The 20,598-nt window shown below is 37.4% G+C and overlaps 2 protein-coding genes across 2 annotated transcripts; both read left to right on the top strand.

The window, feature by feature from the left end:
• The first annotated feature begins 39 nt into the window (after positions 1-39).
• On the top strand, positions 40-2,814 carry LOC134265427 (tripartite motif-containing protein 2-like). The gene has a single exon (XM_062747635.1). It carries the CDS (start codon positions 151-153, stop codon positions 2,161-2,163), a length of 2,013 nt encoding a protein of 670 aa, XP_062603619.1. The 5' UTR covers positions 40-150; the 3' UTR covers positions 2,164-2,814.
• Positions 2,815-13,706: 10,892 nt separating this feature from the next.
• LOC134265613 (uncharacterized) lies at positions 13,707-15,752 on the top strand. Its single transcript, XM_062747840.1, has one exon. It carries the CDS (start codon positions 13,707-13,709, stop codon positions 15,750-15,752), a length of 2,046 nt encoding a protein of 681 aa, XP_062603824.1.
• The last annotated feature ends 4,846 nt before the right edge of the window (positions 15,753-20,598 follow it).

Genomic DNA, 20,598 nt, shown 5'->3' with positions numbered 1-20,598 from the left:
GGTCAATCGCCTGAGGTATAAGCTATTTCATTAAACTTGCCAAGAAGGGTAACTCCAATGTTAATGTGAAATAATGATTTGGCAGCTTTAGAAGGATGAATGACCTAATTATTGAAGCGTTCATTATACGCCCACTCTGTGCTTGTTGAGATGGAGACGAGTAGGGAGGACTTCTTGTGCTCAATTTGTGGTGATAAATTTTCTTCCACGAGAATTTTACCTTGTTTTCACACATTCTGTGAAAAATGTATCGATGCTCTCGTATGTAAAAGTGGTGAAGAAGATAAGAATTTTCAATGTTCAGTTGAATGCCCTATTTGCGGCGATGAAGTTTTGGCGCCAAATTCAAACCTTTCAGCGAAAGATTGGATACGATCTTTGCCTCGCAACTTTTTACTGGAGTCGCTGTCGAATGCTGGCAGAGGCGGGAACAAATGTGACCCTTGTTTTAGAGCCACGGAAGATACAGTAGCGACGTATCATTGCGAGAACTGCAATGAGAATCTTTGTGAGATGTGCTACTCCTATGTCCACCGTCGTATAGAGGGATTTCAGGAACACGTTATTTTAGAGCACGCAGTCGAAGAGGACAACCAGAACACTACCAGTACATGTGTTCTGCATACAAATGAAATCCTGGAGAAATACTGTACCTCGCACAAGCTGCTCTGCTGCAAAATCTGTATGGTAACCGATCACAGAGCTTGTTCTGAAGTCAAGCCTATTGATAGCATTGCTAAGCAGGAGAATACACACGAAGTACCAAAGGAAGTCCAGTCTAACGTTGTATCTGTCATAGAAAAGACAGACTCGGCTCTGATCCCTGTAAACGAGGCAGTAGAAGGTCATGATATGAAATACGTCGATTATAGCAAAACGGTTTCATCAACTGTCGACAACATGAAGAAGAAGCTAGAAGAAATGCGTAATATTTTTAACGAAAAACTTAAAGAAACGCAGAGAAAGGAAGTAAATTACCTTGCTTCTGCCAAAAAACATTTAGAAGCATTTCTTAGAACAGTCGCAGAGGCTGAAAAATTGCTGAAAATCGTTGCAATACGGGGAACGCGTAGACAAATGTTTGTCACCGTTTTGAAAGTAAAGTCCCAAATTCAGAAACAAATTGAACGACTGGAAAAGCAATACGGAAAACAATTTGATTTTGACTGTCAATTGAACACCGAAGTTGAGGAAATGAGCGAAATCGAATACATAGCACAGTTGGACGAAAACGACGTCGAAACAGTTGGCATTGATGAAATTTCTGAAGCACTAAATTCATTTGAAGACATTTTTCAGTTTGATGACTCTGAACCAAAAACTCAGGTAAATCCGTCAAAATTGAAAGCAAGGGAAATAGCGAAATACGACGAAGAAGTGTCACGATACTGTTCTGACTGTGTTCCTTTAAAGGACGGTACCGTTTTGCTCTTGGAGATCGAAAAAATTCAAGCGTTGAGCGAAAAAAACCTGTACACTCTATATGAATTACCAGGTAATGATGACTTCAAGTTATCGAAAATCTGTTTGGATGAAGAGGAAAAACGAGTGTTTGTCCTCACAAGCGACGAGAAAATCATAACATTTACATTTCATGAGATGAAGTTACAGCGGGTTGGACACTTTCAAACTAACATCGAGATTGCAGGATTTCGCTTCTTTTCAAATAAGTTCTACTGCCGACTGTGTCGCAGTGATGAAGGCATTGCAGTTCTTAATGAAAGTGGAAAACTTTTGCGTTTTCTTCCAGGACCCATAAATGGTCAGGAGATTGCGCTCTCCAAAGACGGACGACGCATATACTTTGATAACCACCAGAGCATATTTTGGCAAGATGTGGCGGGTAGCCAGTCTGTCGGGAGGGCGGAATCGGATAATCATAGTTATTCCCAGAGCTTTTGTGGATTGGATATAGATCACTACGGTAATGTGTATGTCTGCGAGACTTTGCGTTACGAGGTTTTGCAAGTCCCTAGAGGCGAGGAGACAGCGTCCAGAGTCATTTTAGACCAAGATTCAGATTTACAGCCACTTTTTCTTAGGTTCGATCGTGAAGGGAAAAAGTTCTGCGTTTTGTACTCTGATTATTCGTGCGACGGATTAGTAAAAGTCTTCGATCTATACATCGATGATGAAAATGAAGAAAACAGCGATACTGAATAGAAGAGAGATACTTTTTGAAGAACTGCTGCTGGGGCAATATTATTGCATATTCGTAATGAATCACAAATGTTAATGGAGTCCTCAGATTTCCTTAGAGTTAGCACCTTAAATTTTTAAGATCTTTTTATCAAATGCCATAACAAATGTATTACAAAATCTTAAATAAAGACAAACCAGAGTCTGTGCGAATTATATCCTACCAAGGAGTCGTGTTCACCAGATAGTGACTAAGTCAAAGATGATCAAGTTTGATTCACACCTATTTTATAGTTTTGAACTTTAATGCAGTGATCGTTATTTGTATTCAAGTTACCTGCCAGTCCCAGAATCATGAAGCATCTTAAGCTTAAGCAAAAATCTTCATATTGTACTTTATTGTTGTGGAAGTCAAGTGGATCAAAATTAAAATAAGTTTCAATACTTATTCACAAATGTGCTGTTCTTTGCAAATTTTGAGATGAATACAGTAATTAATAAACATTTTACAGGTGATCGAAAATTTGACTTAAGTCTAAGTTTGTTTCTTGATCCTGTAATTTACATAGTCATGTAAGTCACTTTTTTATATATATAAGAGATATGGTCAAAGCATTGCATTGTGGGTGGGTTTTTTTCTGTTATGATAAGTTCCATTAAAAGGTACATACTCGTGTGTTATCTGTTTCAAGTACAACATTTTTTTGTATCTCTGTATTATTTTCAAGTTATGGACTAGACCAAACTTCTTTACTTCCTTTTTTATTTGACTATTACCATATCAAAATAACATAAGTCAGTGTCATGACCTTTGACACTGTGCCAGGTATCGTGTTGGATAAGATCCATTCCTGTCCTACATGGATACTCAGATAATTTTATCGATAACATCAAAACTATAAAAAGTGTCGAAATCGTTTGGATGAACGTAATATTAGCTGTTAAACTATCAAGTTCTACACTGCGTTTAACTTTTTTTTTAGTTGGACTCTATAGGGTGAGTTCACCATGCATCGGACACATACCTTGCTTCGGACAACTTTAGGCATTAAACTCTCTTTCATCCCAAGAGTTCTGTGTATTTATTTGTTTCTGTCATAAAGATGAAGATTGAAATTTTTTAATAATACCGATTGTGTTTATCATGTTGGGATAAAAATACCCCACAAATGGCCTTGAAGTTACGTCATATTTTACATCATCAAAGGGGAATAACCCGAAATTTATGATTTTGCAATTTTTAGAGTTATCGTTCTTTTAAATTCAACTTCCACGGAACGAGTCGGACTTTGGTGAATTTTGTCAGGGATTGGTAATTTTACATAAATTATAATTAAATTTCACTTCAATATTTGTTTAATTCTTATTAGAGCTGGTTTTTACTAGTATGCTATTTTCACCGTACATCGGACACAAATTAACCATGCATCGGACACTTTTCGATGCAAAGGTAAGCACTACCATTTTCATACAGAACCCAGCTGACAGCTGTTTTTTGCAAAAAGAAAATAAAAACTCTATATTTTCAGTCAAAATACAAGTTATCGATATATGACGTCTGGAATTTTACTCAATTTATTTCTACAAACCAGAGCATGATAAACCATGACAAAAAAGGCGCGACATTATAAGCATTTTAAAGCATTTCTAAGGCAGAGTGAGGTCTCGAGAATCGTTCTACATTTGTGCAATAATATCGTCGATTAAATTAAAGTTGAGGGTTATTTCTGAGATAAAAGATGAAAATATATCCATATCAAGGATTTTAAAGCACTGTGATAAAGGTTTGATATTTTTCCGGTCTCCATACCGTCTGTCCGATGCATGGTGAACAATGTCCGATCCATGGTGAATTTTCAGTTTTTTCTAAAAACTCGATTTTTGGCGATATTTTCTCAGTAAACAGCATATAATTGTGTCCTAAATTGTTATTTTAATCACAAACTAAATGCTAAACTCCATTTTATAATTTTCCGTCGGTAGCGATATCGCTAGAACTTGTTGAAGTACAAGGGTATCCGATGCATGGTGAATTCACCCTATATCAGTATGATTTGTATGTTGTTAGTTGGACTCTATATATCAGTATGATTTGTATGTTGAATTACAATTTTTACACTTAGTTTATTCTTTATGCAATGTTAATATTTTTATAAAAGTAGCATGTTCAGAAATTAGTTGATACAGATGGACAGATTGGTATTCAGTTAAGACGAGACTATGATCAGTAAAGGTCAAGGTCCGGAGAGGGGGGTTGACCTTACGTATTTTGTAAAGTGTATACAGACGAAATTCTAAGCAATTACTGTAAGATCTCAAAAACAATTACACATGTTTATTGAGTGTGTGCACGATTTGTTCTGACACATGGATTAGCAGAAATAAGTTGTATGTACATAATTAATTATGGTATACACATATAGGTAATCTGTTATAATAATCTGTTTTTACGCGTTTACTTTCTTTATTCTTTTAGCCAAAGGCTAATCAGATTTTATACAGCATATAAACATGATAAAGAGTACAGAATAGATATTATATACAGAAGTACACAGAGGATATAAATATCAAAAGTAATTACAAATTAGACTTTCGTAGAGCAGTAGCTTTATATAAAAAAAAAAACCCAAATTAGATAACTCTTTTACATTTTGACTACTCATTAAACTTATAACTTTAAATACACTTGGTTTGACATAATAATACTTCTTAATGTACATACTTCTCAAATTTTTATAAAATGGACATTTAAAATATGAAATATGAATATGATCATTCCCTTACATCTATCATCAATAGGTTTTGTAAATATCTTTGTAATACAAAGTTATTTACAACGTAATGGTACAATCGTCCTTTCGAAGAAGAAGTCACAAATGAAAAAATATTTTGTCTATAAATATCAGCCATCCTTTGCTCAATTATTTTATATGTACAATTATCAACAATGTTAGAGTTTATAAATAATGTTCTTTATCAAAACTCTAATAGGCCCTATTACATGCAATAATACATTTTCAATCAAAAGATGTTAGTATAGCTATGTACACTGTCGATCTGTATCGGTATTTAGATTAATAAAATTTAATAAATGACTACTTGTATCTTTGTACACTACATAACTTTCTGTTACATATATCCTCAATACTGTAGATTGGAATGCTAGTTTAATTAGCCTTCACCGGTCTATGACCCGGTAGCTGGCAGGTCAAACATTATTGAAGCCTTTGGCGGTGTATTATTTCATTTTATTATCGTCTCTAGTGGTATTTGTAAAACAGTTCAATTTTATTCTAGTAAAGTGATATACTCAGTCACACACACTAATATGACTTCAATGACATGAACAATACCTCTTTCAAGCATCAACCTATGCAAACAAAAGTCATCGATATGGTGTGAAACTCATACAACATAACTGAGCCCAAGTGACTAAAGTATACATTTACAGAATGTATATCATTATACAACTTACAAGTAATACAGTGCTATTGTAACAACTTACTCCCTTTTGGTGCCATATTCCCTGTCAGCTTCATTTATTAACACAAACTCCATGCCATTTCAGAAATGATAAAATTTTAGCCACAATAAAGCAGACACTCTATATATTTTAATATACAAATATTAAAGTATTTAATCCAAAAGGTCACATGTAAATGTATGCAAAAATATAAATATTAAATCTGAAAATGTAAAAAAAAAACTACATGAAAATAGGTATCTGTATGCATGTGCATGGAGACCATACCTTCTTGTAGAGTCCAATATATATCTATTTGCAATAAAAAAGAAATTAATATCATCATCAATGCAATACCATACAACACATTTAATATATCTATGTTCCAAATAAAAACCAAGGGAGTTATAGCTTTTTATGTTGACAGATCAACTCACCAATGTTCAGTGTGAATTACCTTTTTTTAAAAAGTCATTTTATATATCTCATAAAATCAAGGGAGTTATAGCTATTTAAAGTTTCACCAATTCATTACATGCACGTGTTTTCATGATAATTTCTATATATCATGTTGTAGGATATCAATGCATGGCTATGTTCAAAATTTCAAAGGATCTCCTCAAAAAACAAGATATTGAGACTTTAGTTTCAGCCAATCAGAGCAAAGCGCACGTGCATGCGCGTAAGATCTTGCTATTTTGATCATATCATATTGTCTATATTACTAATATATCCTTACATTATGAGTTTCAAAGCATTTCATCAAAAATTTAAAAAGTTACGCCTATATCAATTAAATCGGTCAACATGTTGCACAAGCACGTGCGCGCAATTTTGTTTGGCAAATCTACATAACATGTATACAAAAACATTTTACCTTAGTCGGATGTGTAGTTTACAAGATCACTCAAGGACAAAATTTTCCCAGGAATAATAATAATAATAATAAGAAACAGAGTAAAAACAATATGTTCCCCAACTTCGTTTGGGGAACATAATTATGCCATTTCAGTGATAAATCCACAATAAAGCAGACCTCAAACAAAGTGGTCACATGTAAATGTATGCAAAAATATAAATATTATTGAAAATGTTTTTGTTTGATTAATTCTTGTGTCTTAAAAAAAAATACATGAAAATAGGTATCTCCTGTAAAAAAAATTTGCAATAAAAAAGAAATTAATATCATCATCAAATAATATGCAACACATGTTATTAATTAATATGTTGACATCAACTGACCAATTTCAGGTGAATTACCATGTCATACTACAATTCATTACATTCTCAAGACAAATGTAGTACATGTACAGTAATGCATCCACAGCAATTTCAAATACCAGTATATGAAAGAAACACAACTCAATTGTAGTATACAAAAATTACTTTAACATTGGGGGAGGTTTTTGTTTGATTAATTCTTGTGTCTTAGTGTTCAAAGCATCCCAAGGTAACCACATAGAATTCTGACCCCAGAGAAATGCACTAGGAACTCCTTGGAATTACCCGTGTCCTAGCACTCGCTTAACCTTGTAAAGTGTTCCAGTGTCCGACATTGAACTAACTTCAACTGAAAGAGGATCTCGATGGTCAGAGTCTCTATAGCGAAGAGGCTTCTTACACATGCGGCGAGGTCGCACTTGTTCGGGTAACACAGGTACCTTACGTTCACGCTTCCCTGAACCATCTTTATGTGTAGAGTTCATGTCCAGGATTCCTCCCTGAGAATTCTGGGTCAAAGGGTCATCACCTGGGGTATGTACCATGGGATTCTGGAGATCTGGTGTTTGGTTGGAATCCGGTTTGGTATGAGTGTCTGTCTGTGTCTGTTGATCAGTACAAGCAGGCGAGACTGTCGTGCGAGTTATAACCGGGCCAAGTAGATAGGGTTGTGGTGATGGTGCACGAACGTAAGCCATCTTTAATCTGTTCACATGAATGGGTTCACTAAAAACTTTCCCAGTGTTCTGATCTACTAGTAATACACGAGAGTCCGAGAAAACTTGATGCACTATATGAGGTCCAGAGAACTTGGCTTGAAGCTTCTGTGCAGGGCCTACTGCAGGAATAGACAGGTAAACATAATCCCCTTTCACGAGGTGTAAAGGATGCGAGTTTTGGTTTGCTCTGGTAACCATAGTATCCTTATTAGCCTCAATGTTGTTCCGTACTTCTGTGCGGATTGTATGTAGTTTGTCAAGAAAAGCATCCATGTACTCCTGACTCCCCTTCGGTAAAGTATGAAGGTCAGAATTAAGGGTCACTGGTGACAGGGGAAACCGTGGTCTGTATCCAAGCACTATCTCAAATGGGGAATATCCTAGAGTAGAATTTATGCTCTGATTAATGGCAAACACAATGGATGAGAGCTTCTCGTCCCAGTTTCGTCTCTGTTTGTCCATATATGGAGTAAGTCGTTCCTCTAGTGTTCTGTGCATTCTTTCACATGCACCGAGACAGTGGTGTGCAAAACTAGGCGTAAATTGTTGGGATATGCCTAGCATTCTACAAACTTCTGTTGTTACCTGTGCGGTAAATTCAGTCCCTTGATCACTGAGTATGGTGTCGCATCCACCAAATGTAGTAAACAGCTGATACAAGGCAGATGACACAGTAATAGCGTCCTTAGCTGGGATGGGTACAGCAAACAAAAATTTGCTGAACATACAAGTAGCAGTAAATATGTATGTATTTCCCTTATAAGACACAGGTAGTGGTCCTTGTAGATCTATTTGCCACACATCAAAGGGTTTACCTGGAGTAGGAAAGGACACTATATTTGCCTTTGTCTTTGCTTGGGTCATTTTCCGACTTTGGCAAATATTGCAAGATTTCACAAAATCACTTATGATGGATGACATCTTGGAAAAATAATAATGTTCTTTTATGCGATCTAGGGTGTCATTAATGCCACCATGAGCTCCCATAGGTGAATCGTGGTACAATTCTAGAACTGTTTTGATAAGAGCCTGTGGGACGACAAGTTGAAAGTTGTTAAGGCCCTTGGTACGCTTAGCTTTGGCTATACGCGAGTGAAATAAAACACCATCAGTCACTAGATAATCCGGGGCTTCTAGAATAATTTTTCGAGCAGCTTTCTGTGAAAGTGGTAGTTTGTCTTGCTGCAAATAATCTAGAATAAGTCTCAAATCAGGATCTGATTTCTGTAACATGGCAATGCTGGACAGAGAAAGGTCTGTTTTGGTAAGTAGCTCCAGTGCACTATCCTGAACAGGTTTGTCAGGTATTCTGTCCGAGGTCTCATTCTCAATTACGGTATCAGCATTGTATCTGTCTGTCACACTATCGTCAAGTACAGTATCAGAGTTAACAAGGTCGTGATATCCATGGTTACTATCACTTATAGCATCGGTATTCCTTGATTCCTGAATCACAGTGTCAGAATCAATATCACTAGCACTAATTTTGTGAACATGAGTAGAAGTGTCAGTAGCACTAAAATTATCATGAAGCACAGTGTCAGTATGATGGTCAGTATAAGTGTCATTTTCACTTGTTTTATCATAAAGCACAGTGTCAATGTGATGGTCATTCGCACTTTTAGGATGATCAATAGTACAAGTATCACTATCACCAAGTTTGTTGTCACAGATCAAAGGTGCACAAATATTTGAGTGTCCATTAGTTTCACTTACAACAGTGTCAATATCACTTTTGTTGGTATTGTGAGTAACAGTGTCACTATCACATGCACTCATTACATGGTCAACTTTGTCTGGTTTTTCCAATGGTGATTTAGGAAATGGCTTTCCATTGGGATATTTCCTCCATGGTAGGAAATCCAGAGATTTCTTAGGTGGTTTTGGAAATATTTTTGCAGTTGGCTCATCGGTATCTGCATCATATCCATTGTCTTGATGAGGTTTTGTGTCCAGTCTGAGATGATTAAGCTCCTTGTGACCAGTGTTGATCAGATGCGGAGTCAGGGGTTTCCCACACGGAAAATGAATTTGTCCAGTTTCCTCTTTAATGTAGGGAAAGAAGAGATCTTCCTGATCTGGACTGTCAAAACTGGCGTCACTGTTATCTGGTAAGTCACGAGATAATGAATCAGGTACACACATTTCCTTCGCTGGCTTGTAAACAATATCAAAATTAAACTCCTGTAGAATGGCTAACCAGCGCTCATAAATGGCACCCTTGAGTTTCTTCTGGTACAGGGGTTTCAGAGCTTGATGGTCACATTCCACTATGAAATGGGTTCCTCTGATGTATGACGCACATTCCAAAACAGCGTATGTCATTCCCAAGAGTTCCAACTTTGTTGGTCCATAAGAACGCTGCCATTTGGACAGTCCTTTGGAACCATAACGTACGACATGTGGAGTTTCCAAGTTATCCTCTCCTGGATGATTTTGGTACAGCATGAACCCAATGCCCCGACTTGATGTATCCACAGCAATGCGAAACTGCAGATCAAAACGAGGGTATGCAAGTATTGGTGAGTTCGAAAGTTGCTTCTTTAGTTCTTGAAACGATACCTCATGCTGTTTGGTCCACCGGAAATGCACACCTTTCTTGAGAAGGAAGAAAAGTGGATCAGCAATAGAGGAAAAATTTGGAATATACTTCCGAAACCAGCCCACCATGCCCAAGAAACGTCGAAGTGATGACACAGATGATGGTGCTGGGTATTTCTGTATGGCATCTACCCTATCTGGGGGAGGGGACAGACCATCTTTGGAGATCACATGTCCAAGGAAAAGACACTTCCTTTGTGCAAATGTGCACTTGCTGGGATTAAGTTTAAGGCCAGCCTGTCGGAATCGGTCAAACAGCTCTGTAAGGTCCTTTAAATGTGATTCAAAGGTATCAGAACATATAATCACATCGTCAAGATAACATAATGCTGAACGAAAGGTAAGTCCATGTAAAACTTTGTCCATCAAGAGCTGAAATGAGTTTGGCGCTGTGCTGAGTCCCATTGGTAAGCGAAGGAATTTATAGGTGCCAAAACAGGTGTTAAATGCTGTATACTTGGAAGATTCTGGAGCTATGCCCATCTGAAAGAATCCAGAGCTCAAGTCAATAGATGATATGAAGTTTGGTATACGATGGGTGAAAGATTCCGCCAACTCCTGTAAGTCAGGTATAGTATATCTAAAATGTTCAGACTGGGAGTTTAAATAACGGAAGTCACAGCAGAAACGATACATAGACAGACTTGACTCTTTGGAACCAGGGTGGACACCCGCTTTTGGTTTCTTACGTTTGCTTACGAGCACAATAGGGCTAGTGATGGGAACATTTTCATCAGCTTCTACAGGTGCAATGATACCTTGATGTAAGAGCTCCTGTAAGTGATGACGTAACACTTCCTTCTTGTCTGGGTTTAACCGATATGGACGCTGATGTTTAGGTTTAGAGTCTGGTTTAAGATGGATATGGTGTTGGACCAGTGTGGTGAACCCTAAACTTGGATTTTCTTTTGTAACAAACAAATTTTTATGTTCATAAAGTGTTTGTGACAATTGAGATATCTGAGAATCAGACAAATGTGAACACTGTTTGTCTAAATCAAAATTTGACATAAATGTCTGAACTGCATTAGACTTGATATCTACATTGTTACATTGGTCATAAGCTTGTCTACTACCCTGTAATGAAATAACATGACATGAGTCATCTAACGGTGACAGTTTGGCTAAAAGGTCTCCTTTCTTCAACAGAATACGAGAAGTAGTAGTATTACAAACTTTCAAACAAAGTACATGATTATATGACACAGTAACAATTGCTCTAGCGACCAACAATCCTAATTTCAATGCTTTGTTTGATGTCATACAAATACCTTGAGTACCAACAAAAACAGATCTAGGTACTCGAACTTGTACAATACTCTCTTTGTTAGGAGGTAATTCAACATAAGCACCACACTTCAAATTACAGTTTTTAAATTGCACAGAACAATTTCCAAAATTCAACACTATCTTATGCGATTTTAAATATTCTGTACCTAAAATCAAAGGATGTGAGGTATGTCTAAGTACATAAACAAGAACTGAATGCTTCCCAGAGGGAACTCTAAGTTTCACACATGAAGTACCCACTATGTCAACTCTCTGACCACTAGCAACAACAATCTCATTATCCGTACAACAGGTAAGTAATGGGGTACAAGATTTCTTTGGCAGTGAACTAAACAATGCATATGACATAATATTGATTGTACTACCGCTGTCTAACAAAGCAGAGATTTTTACATGTTTCACAGACACTGGCATGTACAAAAGCTTTGAAACATCATGTATAACATCTAAACATTCATCATTGACAATATCAGTACTGTCTGTATCAGTACAAGTTGATAAATTATTGTGAACATCATTGTGAATACAATTTGCCATTCCTAAAACACTGTCACTATCAGAGGAAATAAAGTCACATGCACACGGCTTGTAAGACTCGCGCATATTGTCTGCAGATACACTACTGTCAATATCAGTTACATGTGCACTGCAGCGTGAGCGTGAGGAACTGTCACTATCAGTTGAAATAAAGTCACATGTACACGGCTTGTCATGGTATTCACACGCGTTCACAGCTGGTATACGACTGCGACTAGGGGATCGACTCCGGTGACGCTTTAATTGCCCTTCTTGGTTCGCCCGCGTCCGGTGGCGCCCGAGCCTCTCTGGTTTTCCGGTTGCGAATGAGGGAACAAGGCACAGTCTGTCGCAATGTGTCCATACTGTTGGCACAGTTGGCATTGTGCTTCCGGATTACTGGGTGTCGCCCCCGTCCACTGACATTCACTTCGGCGGTGTCCTGGACCATGGCAGGTATAACAGATGATCCTGTTCCCCTCAGTGCGTTGCTGCCTAGTCTGTGGACGAGGAGGTTGGGGTGGCTGTTTCAACATTTCTGTCAAGGATGTCATCTTTACCGTGAGATCATTAATTTGGTCCTGTAAAGATGAGCTGGGTTGAGTTGCTAAAATTGCATTGCATCTACTCACAGCGCTACCATATCCCACTGACTCCCCTACCCGTGCACTCTGCAGTGCTTCGTCAATGTCGGTAGGTCTCCCTGCCCGAACAAAAAATTGTAGCTGTGTCGGAAGCCCGTCAATGAATTTCGTCATCAAATCAAGCGGTGACTTCTTGAGTTTTTTTCCTAGTTTGAGTATGTGGAAATAAAACTCCTCAACAGTAGTTTTCAGTTTGAGGCTGTTAAATGCCTCAGTGTCCGCTATGAGAGATCCATTCATATGGAGAGTGAAGGACACATACTTAAGTTTAAATTCGGCTTCAATCCGGTGCCAGGATGATTTTGTCATGACTGGTAACGTATCGAACCACAAAAAGGCTGGTCCTGCTAAATATAGAGAAAAAGCAGAAACTTTGGGATGATCCTGTGTGATTCCTTGTAAAGTCATGATGGCTTTGAAGTCCGATAAAAACTTCTCTCCATCCTCATGGGCAAACCCACTAAACTTTGTAAGGGTAATGGGAATGATTGGTGCCGAATGGAGTACAGGTGCCCTTGGCGGTTCTACGTATGGGGTAGATTGATGTGGGGGACAGTCATATGTTAGGTGCAATGGTTCCTCCCTAAACATGTGTGACTTTGGTGCAGGTGTATTACACAAATCGTCTAGGGATGGTAGAACTCGACTAATTTCAGGAGGATTAGTATCGTCTTGATAGGTAGCCATTGTACAGTGGTAAAGAGTCAAGTATTATATGTGCATGACGATCAATTCCGATGATACACACCTCGACTGAAAATGGCGGCAAAATGTCAGTCGCGCCTTCCCCCGTGATTTTCTCACTTTCTGTCACACACTCACAAAATGTCTAATCAGATGTTAACTCACAATCTTCTTCTTTAAATTCTCCACCATGTTATATGTATGTTTACTCGCTTGGCAACATATAATAATGCAAACAATTCTCTTGACAAATGACTTCGACTTCAAGCACGTTTTACTTCATTTTATTATCGGAACTCTCTAGTCTCAAAATTATACAACTCAAATATGCACGGTCAAATATCCGGATTGCTATGCAATGCCATGGTCAATAATACAACAGGAGATTGAAAGGGTAAAGATACAACTGAATACAGGCTACACAAGAAGATGGATGCTGTTGGGTCGGATATTTTCCCGTGTTTTCTGTGTAAGAAACAAATAGACAATCCAAGAGATTTTCCTTGTCAACACACCTTTTGTAGCCTGTGCATAAACAATTTAATAAAGAAATCGAAGTATGGCGAAAATCTAACATTGGAGTGTCCAGTGTGTTTAGAGGAATTTACCCTTTCCTCACAGAATCTGTCCCCTCGGGATTTGGTTGATTTTTTTCCGATAAATCGTCTGATCGAAAATCTGATTTGTTCTGGAGATGGGAACAAAGCTCGGAAGAGTTGCGACCCTTGCCGTGTGGTCAACGAGAAGAGAGAGGCTATTTTCCACTGCAGAGCTTGCCGACAGAGCCTGTGCGAGATGTGCAACAAATATCTGCACCGCAGAATCTCCGATCACGACCGTCATCAGGTTTTATCGATAAATGAGTATTTTGAATCATCTCAAATAGAAGTAACCGAACTCTGCCTAGTCCACCACAAGAAACAACTGGAATTATACTGTCATGACCACGATGTACTCTGCTGTAACCTTTGTATATCTGACAGTCACAAAACCTGTCTTAAAGTGAGGACAATCGACCAGGTATTTGAAAGTAGAGTAAAGAATAAAAATGTGGATATAGCTATCTTGAGAACATTAATTAAGAGTATCAAGGAGGAAACCAGTGCAGCAATTGAGGCTGTGGATGAAAAGGGGAAAACAGGGGTATTCGGATGTTTCGAGGAAAAAGTATCGACTTTTGGCTTAAAGTTCCAGGAGAACTTAGAAAAACTGCAGAAAAATTATGAATTGCATCACAAAGACATCCAAGTTTCTGATGGGAACACACTTAACAATATTCAGATGAGATTTAAAGGATTTCTACGTTTACTTAGTGAAATGAAGCAGATCCTTGAAACGGTGGATCAAGTTGGGAGCAAACAGCAAAGGTTTGTAGCCGCAGCCAAACTAAAGCAACAGCTCTTGCTGTACTTCCGGAAACTTTTGAAATTGTCAGAGCTGAGAACTGAACACACCCTTCAAATGAATCCTGATATAGAGGAATTTGAAAATGTCGAGTCTGTCGCTGAACTTGTGGAAAAAAAGTTAGACACCTTACTAACATCGGGAATCCACAAGCAGTGTCAGCTGTTTGCGGAGTACGTGGACGTTGGATTGGAGGACATAACATTCCCATCTTCCGATGTTGTCCCAAAGAAAGTAGCCATGCAGTGTAATTTAGAATCAGAAGAGGAATACAAAAACTTCTATGGCGGAGTCGTCCTCACGTCGGGAAGAATCTTTCTATTAAACCAGACATGTTATAGCGGGGGTACTTTGGTTGAAGTTAAGAAAAGCTCAGAATTCACAGAGCTTCACAGCTTTTCCGATCCTCCCACATCGATATGCGTCGACCCAACGGAGAAGAATTTAGCTGTTGGTATGAAACGTCATAAGCTATTCACATTCTCCATTCATCCCATTCTAAAGTTGACCAGAGAAATAGACACTGGAATGAGCATCAGCTGTATACATTTTTTCAATGAAAATCTTTTGTGCAGCAATGGATCTGAAATAGCCGAAATAAACAGAAATGGCGATATTTTGAGAAAAATGGCAGGACCACAAAATGTGGATGGACGATTTGCGCTATCCCATGATCTTTGTAGAATATACTATATTAGAAAGAATCTGATTGTCTGCAGCGAGATAGGTGGTGATCTCATATTTACACGTAAAACAGACTTTATTAAGTGGCAAAGAGATTCCATAACAGATATCTCTTTAGATGGACATGGAAACTTGTACCTTTGTGCTGGGCAAAAGATCGTACAGATTTCGAAAGACGGGGATAAAGCGCGCACCTTGATCGACTTTACGACAAAGAAAGACAAAAAAGCCGAGAAAAAAGATTCGGAATCGGATGAAGAGGACTCGGGGTCCGATGACGGATCTGATCGCGTCGAGAGAAAATTTTCATTTGACAAGGATGGGAAGAGGCTCCTCGTTTTCTCCCGTTGGGAAATTCCAGAACTGTATGAAATAATGTATGAATGAAGAAGTCGCGACGCTTCATGCCATCAAGAGAGCCGTAAAGCTGTACCAAAGAGCGGTAAACCAAAAAGCCCCCTTTCTTATCACCTGGAATTTATATTTTCCGGGGGGGATAACAACTCCGGAACAGTGTGATGTTTCCGACCAAAATCGACTGAAAAATACTGTTATTCAGAGTTTTCCACGCATAATGAAAAATAAACGATGAAAGAAAAAAAAAATGATTGGACCAAATTTTTATCCGTTTAATTAGAGTTGCATCGAGAAAAAGAAAAAAAAAATCTGAAATCAACAATATTTCAAAAAACTAATGACTCCTGTGTGTGTATGTATCTAAGGACTATAGTTCAAATGCTGACCGACAACATTTTTACTATTTATTTCATGTCGGAAAGCAGAACCTGCCTACAAGATTATTATATCATGATCAGATGAAATTTGGTATATATATATATGAATAAATATTAATAAATATTTACATTTCCAATGTTTTTGTCCGAGGTAAAATTACCCAAATAGTCAATGTACTTTATTTCCTCATCAGTATACATACCAAGTAAACATTCTTTATCTATCATGGTTTAAAATTTATGACAAAGGTTAAAGTTGACAAACAAACAGACAAACAGGACAAAGACAATATACGCACCGATCTATCGATCCGGGCGCATAAAAAAACAAAATCCAAGATGTGGTTGTGAAACATTGATGTCCCCGTATGACAACATTGCGTAGGTTAAATTTTCTCAAATGCAATCAAACATGTTGATACCCAAAGTGCCACCTGTTCAAAAGTTATACCAAGATTTACGTTTTTAAAGGTCAGTCAAAGTATCAAGCTCAAAGGATAAAGGTTGTTCTGAGGTTTCTAAAGAAAGGCCTTGTCACAAGGATTACATACATGTATATAAAATATGAAAGCCCTGTCTCTTATTCTTCAAAAGTTATGGACAAGGTTAAAGTTTCTAAAAAGTACGTCAAGGTTAAAATTGTTGAAATCCAATGGAAGGGCTTGTCACAAAAAATACATATGTGATGGATGAAAGTCCTTGCATCAACCGTTCAAAAGTTATGGCCAAAGTAAGAGTGTGGAATTTTGGTGTAAAAATGTGTTAAGGTCAAGATGTCAAATTTGGTTTTACCCCTTCTATTTTTCTTTTCTTTCTAAATCTGGGGTCGAGTCACATTTCCTATTTTTGTATTCTAATATGCACTATATATTATCAATAATGTAACTCTTTTGTCATGTATCAGTCGAAAACGATAGAACGATTTTCTCCCTAGTTTGGACTTTCAGTAAGTGTGGCATTCTCGGCGAGCTACGTAATGGCGAATACAAGTAGATTCTCATTGGTTAAGAAATTATTAACATCAGGAACTTTAAATTGTTGTTGACAACGATGAGACGACTTACGACCCACCTCTGTGTCTTGAGAGAACTTTTGATTGGCTATTTACTACACCAGTTGACATTCGGCCGCATTTCTATCATATGTTTGTTTCAACAGTGAAGGAAAGCTGTGTAAATTTCAGAAGCTAATTAGGTAAAGTCGAGAATGACACGCCTTACTGAAAGTCCAAACTAAGCGTGTATTGGTCCTATTTTTAAAAATAGCTTATAGAGACAAAAGAGTTACATTATTGATAATATATACGCGAGTAGTGCATATTAGAATACAAAAATAGGGAAAAGGTGACTCGACCCCAGATTTAAAAAGAAAAGAAAAATGGAAAGGGGGGGGGGGGGTCCATACCCCAAGTGCATGTGAAAGAAATGTCTTGTCACAAGTAATACACATGTGAAATTGTGAAAGCAATAGCTCAAGGTGAAGGTCAAAGTTTTTGATCTCCAAAGGAAGGGCTTGTCACAAAAAAATACATATGTGATGGATGAAAGTCCTTGCACCAACCGTTCAAAGGTTATGGCCAAAGTAAGAGTGTGGAATTTTGGTGTAAAAAATGTGTCAAGGTCAAGATGTCAAATTTGGTGTTACCCAAAGAAAGGTCTTGTCACAAGTGATACGCGTGAGACTGTGAAAGCGATAGCTCCATCCAGTCAAAAGTTATGGGTAAGGTTAAAGTTTTTGCGGACAGACAGGCACACGGACAGGACAAAATCTATATACCCCCAAAACTTCGTTCAGCATAAAAAAATAACACACTTTGACCTTGGCAATAACTTTTGAACTCTCTGTCTTAGGACTTTCATACTCCACAAGGGTATTCATTGTGAGAAGACCATTCAGTGGGTTTACATATTTTTGACCATAAACCACTTTTAAAAACTTAAACATTGGCCTTAACTAACTTTTGAACAGTTCGCACTAGGGTTTTATATTTCACAGGTATATTCCTTCTTACAATACTTTCTGTGGATAGCTATATTTTGACCTTGAAGTTTGACTTGCATTAGAGGAACCGCAACCCTCGCTGTAAGCTGCCATACGGTGGCATTATTGTTTCACAAACATATATCTTGTTGTCCCTCGCTTTTGCCAATCTGTCTGTTTGTTCGTAAAAAAAACTTTAACCTTGGTCATATTTTTTGAATGAGAAGAAATACGGCTTTTATATTATACATGTATATAACCTGTCAAAGACCTTTCTAAATACACTACGATTTTTGACGCCACGACTTTGTCCTTGAAGTATGCCCTTCTTTCAAAATATTTGAACATTACTTTGAATTGCCCATAACTTTTGAATAAGAAAAGATTCAAGAGATAGGGCTTTTATTTTAAACATGTGTATTACCTGTGACAAGACCTACCTTATCACACTATGATTTTTGACCTCGTAGCCTTCACCTGGACGTTTGACCTTCTTTTCAAGAACTTTACCCTTGATCACGAATTCTAAATGAGAAGAGATTGGGCTTTCGTATTTTAAATGTGCATTACCCGTGACAAGACTTTTCCGATCATGTAATGATTTTTGAACCCTAAAGGTGTTGACCTTCATGATTGACCTAATTTAAAAAATAAGTTCGGTGATAACTTCTAAATAACATATGGTATGGCATTCATATTTGAAACAACATGTCATAAAAATGACATCTCACCGACAAAGACACCGAAAGCGGGGGACCATAATTCTTTGAATTTGCTTGTTGGTCAATAAATTTCAGATACAAACCATATATCTACAATATCAACAGTGACAGCCTGAGCAGGGCTACAATGAAGGAGCACTTAACAGACGTTTGTCTATCTGTCTGTCACAACTCATATCCGTAGAAAAGAAGTAACTATAGCGTTTTTATGTTTATTGTAAATGCAAGGAATATATCATCATGAAAACAAGCGCCTATGCTCATATCTCGAGAAATCTAAGAGTTGATGGGTTTGAATATTTTGCGCAAATATTGCTTTTATTTGTAAAATGTCAGATTATCGACCTCGTGATCCTTGAAAGAATCAGCTTTCAGTTGGAATTTGATGCATAAAACAGACACTTTGAAGCCTACGATCATCAAAACTTTTCAGTTTATGCATCATGACCCTTGGAGTGTGTCAACCAATCTAATAAGATGTGTCAACCAAATCTAGAAGTAAGTCATTGTGACCTACTTTTAGAATTTTATGGCAAATCATTTTGTAAACATGTAAGCTAAAAAGTTAAGAATCGTCAAATCTTGTAAGTTGATGCACCTTGGGGCCTTAAAACATTTTTTTTTTAAAGTAGCTCACGGTGAGACACATTCTGAATTTTACAGGTATTCAGCTTCAAAAAGATTTAGGGGATATTTTGGAAGCTTTGATCATATGAAACTTTGTCAGTTGATGTATTTTAAGTCCCCGGAGTGTATCAAAGAGTAGGTCACCATAACCTACGTTCGAATTTTCGTGGTAATTTTGCATATTTCAGACACTGAGATCCCCCGCTCTAAAAAAAGTCATTTCGCAATTCTAAAAGTTCATGAAAAATGCCTCACGTATGATTCGAACTGTCTCCATAGCGCAACAATTTTGGACAAATGAAACAGATTTCACATTTACGTTTCCGTAATTTTAGCATTAACGAAGAATGGAGACTTGACCCATTCATGTTCAAAATTCATTTTTTGGGGCAAAGGTGGGGATATAATGGGTGATCAAAGTTTTAAGAAGGATTTTTAAACTCTTCTCGAGAGAGCAGCAAAGCTGTGATTGTTCATGTTTATATGGAAGTATCCTCAGGTAGTGTAGATTCAAGTTTAAGTTCAAATCACATGATGACCACTGGGATAGAGTGGGGCCAAAATGAGCGATTAAGGTTTTATGTAGGAATACATAGGAATAATTATTAAATTTCTTCTTAAGAACAACAAAGTCATCAATATAAAAGCATAAAAAAGTATAGATTTAAGTTTTTTTTTCAAACACCCCTCCTCTGAACCCACTTTTTATATTTAAACTTTTCAGTACTGAGCTGATTTTCGCTTTAGCGCAGCTAGTTGCTCAGGTGAGCGATGTGGCCCCTGGGTTTCTTGTTTCAAGTTTGTTATTTTTAACTACTAGCTAATTTACACCCCCTCTCTCTCTCACCTTATCATAGTTTTCACGCTCTATTGACCATATTGACCAGCATTAATCACGTGATCTGACTTTGAAGGAGACTTCCTCAGACTGATATTTGAGCTTGACTTGAATAGCAGTCATTTTGCATTTGCAAAGCCTTCAAAGCGATTTATCAAAGCGTTCTATCATCATCGAAGACACAGAAGATTACTTCAGACTGAGGTATTTTAGTTTATTTTTGTTTTTTGTCCTTTTTTTACTTTATACAACGTTTTTGTCGAAAATGTGAATATTCGGTGAGTACTTGTTCCAGTCGTCAGTTCAGGTCACTGTACAATATTAGCCACGCT

This window comes from Saccostrea cucullata, unplaced genomic scaffold, assembly GCF_032062105.1.
Source record: "Saccostrea cucullata isolate Sc308-1 unplaced genomic scaffold, CSIRO_AGI_Scuc_v1 ctg157, whole genome shotgun sequence".
In the NCBI taxonomy this organism is placed as follows: Eukaryota; Metazoa; Mollusca; class Bivalvia; order Ostreida; family Ostreidae; genus Saccostrea; species Saccostrea cuccullata.
This window is presented reverse-complemented; position numbering and strand designations above follow the sequence as displayed.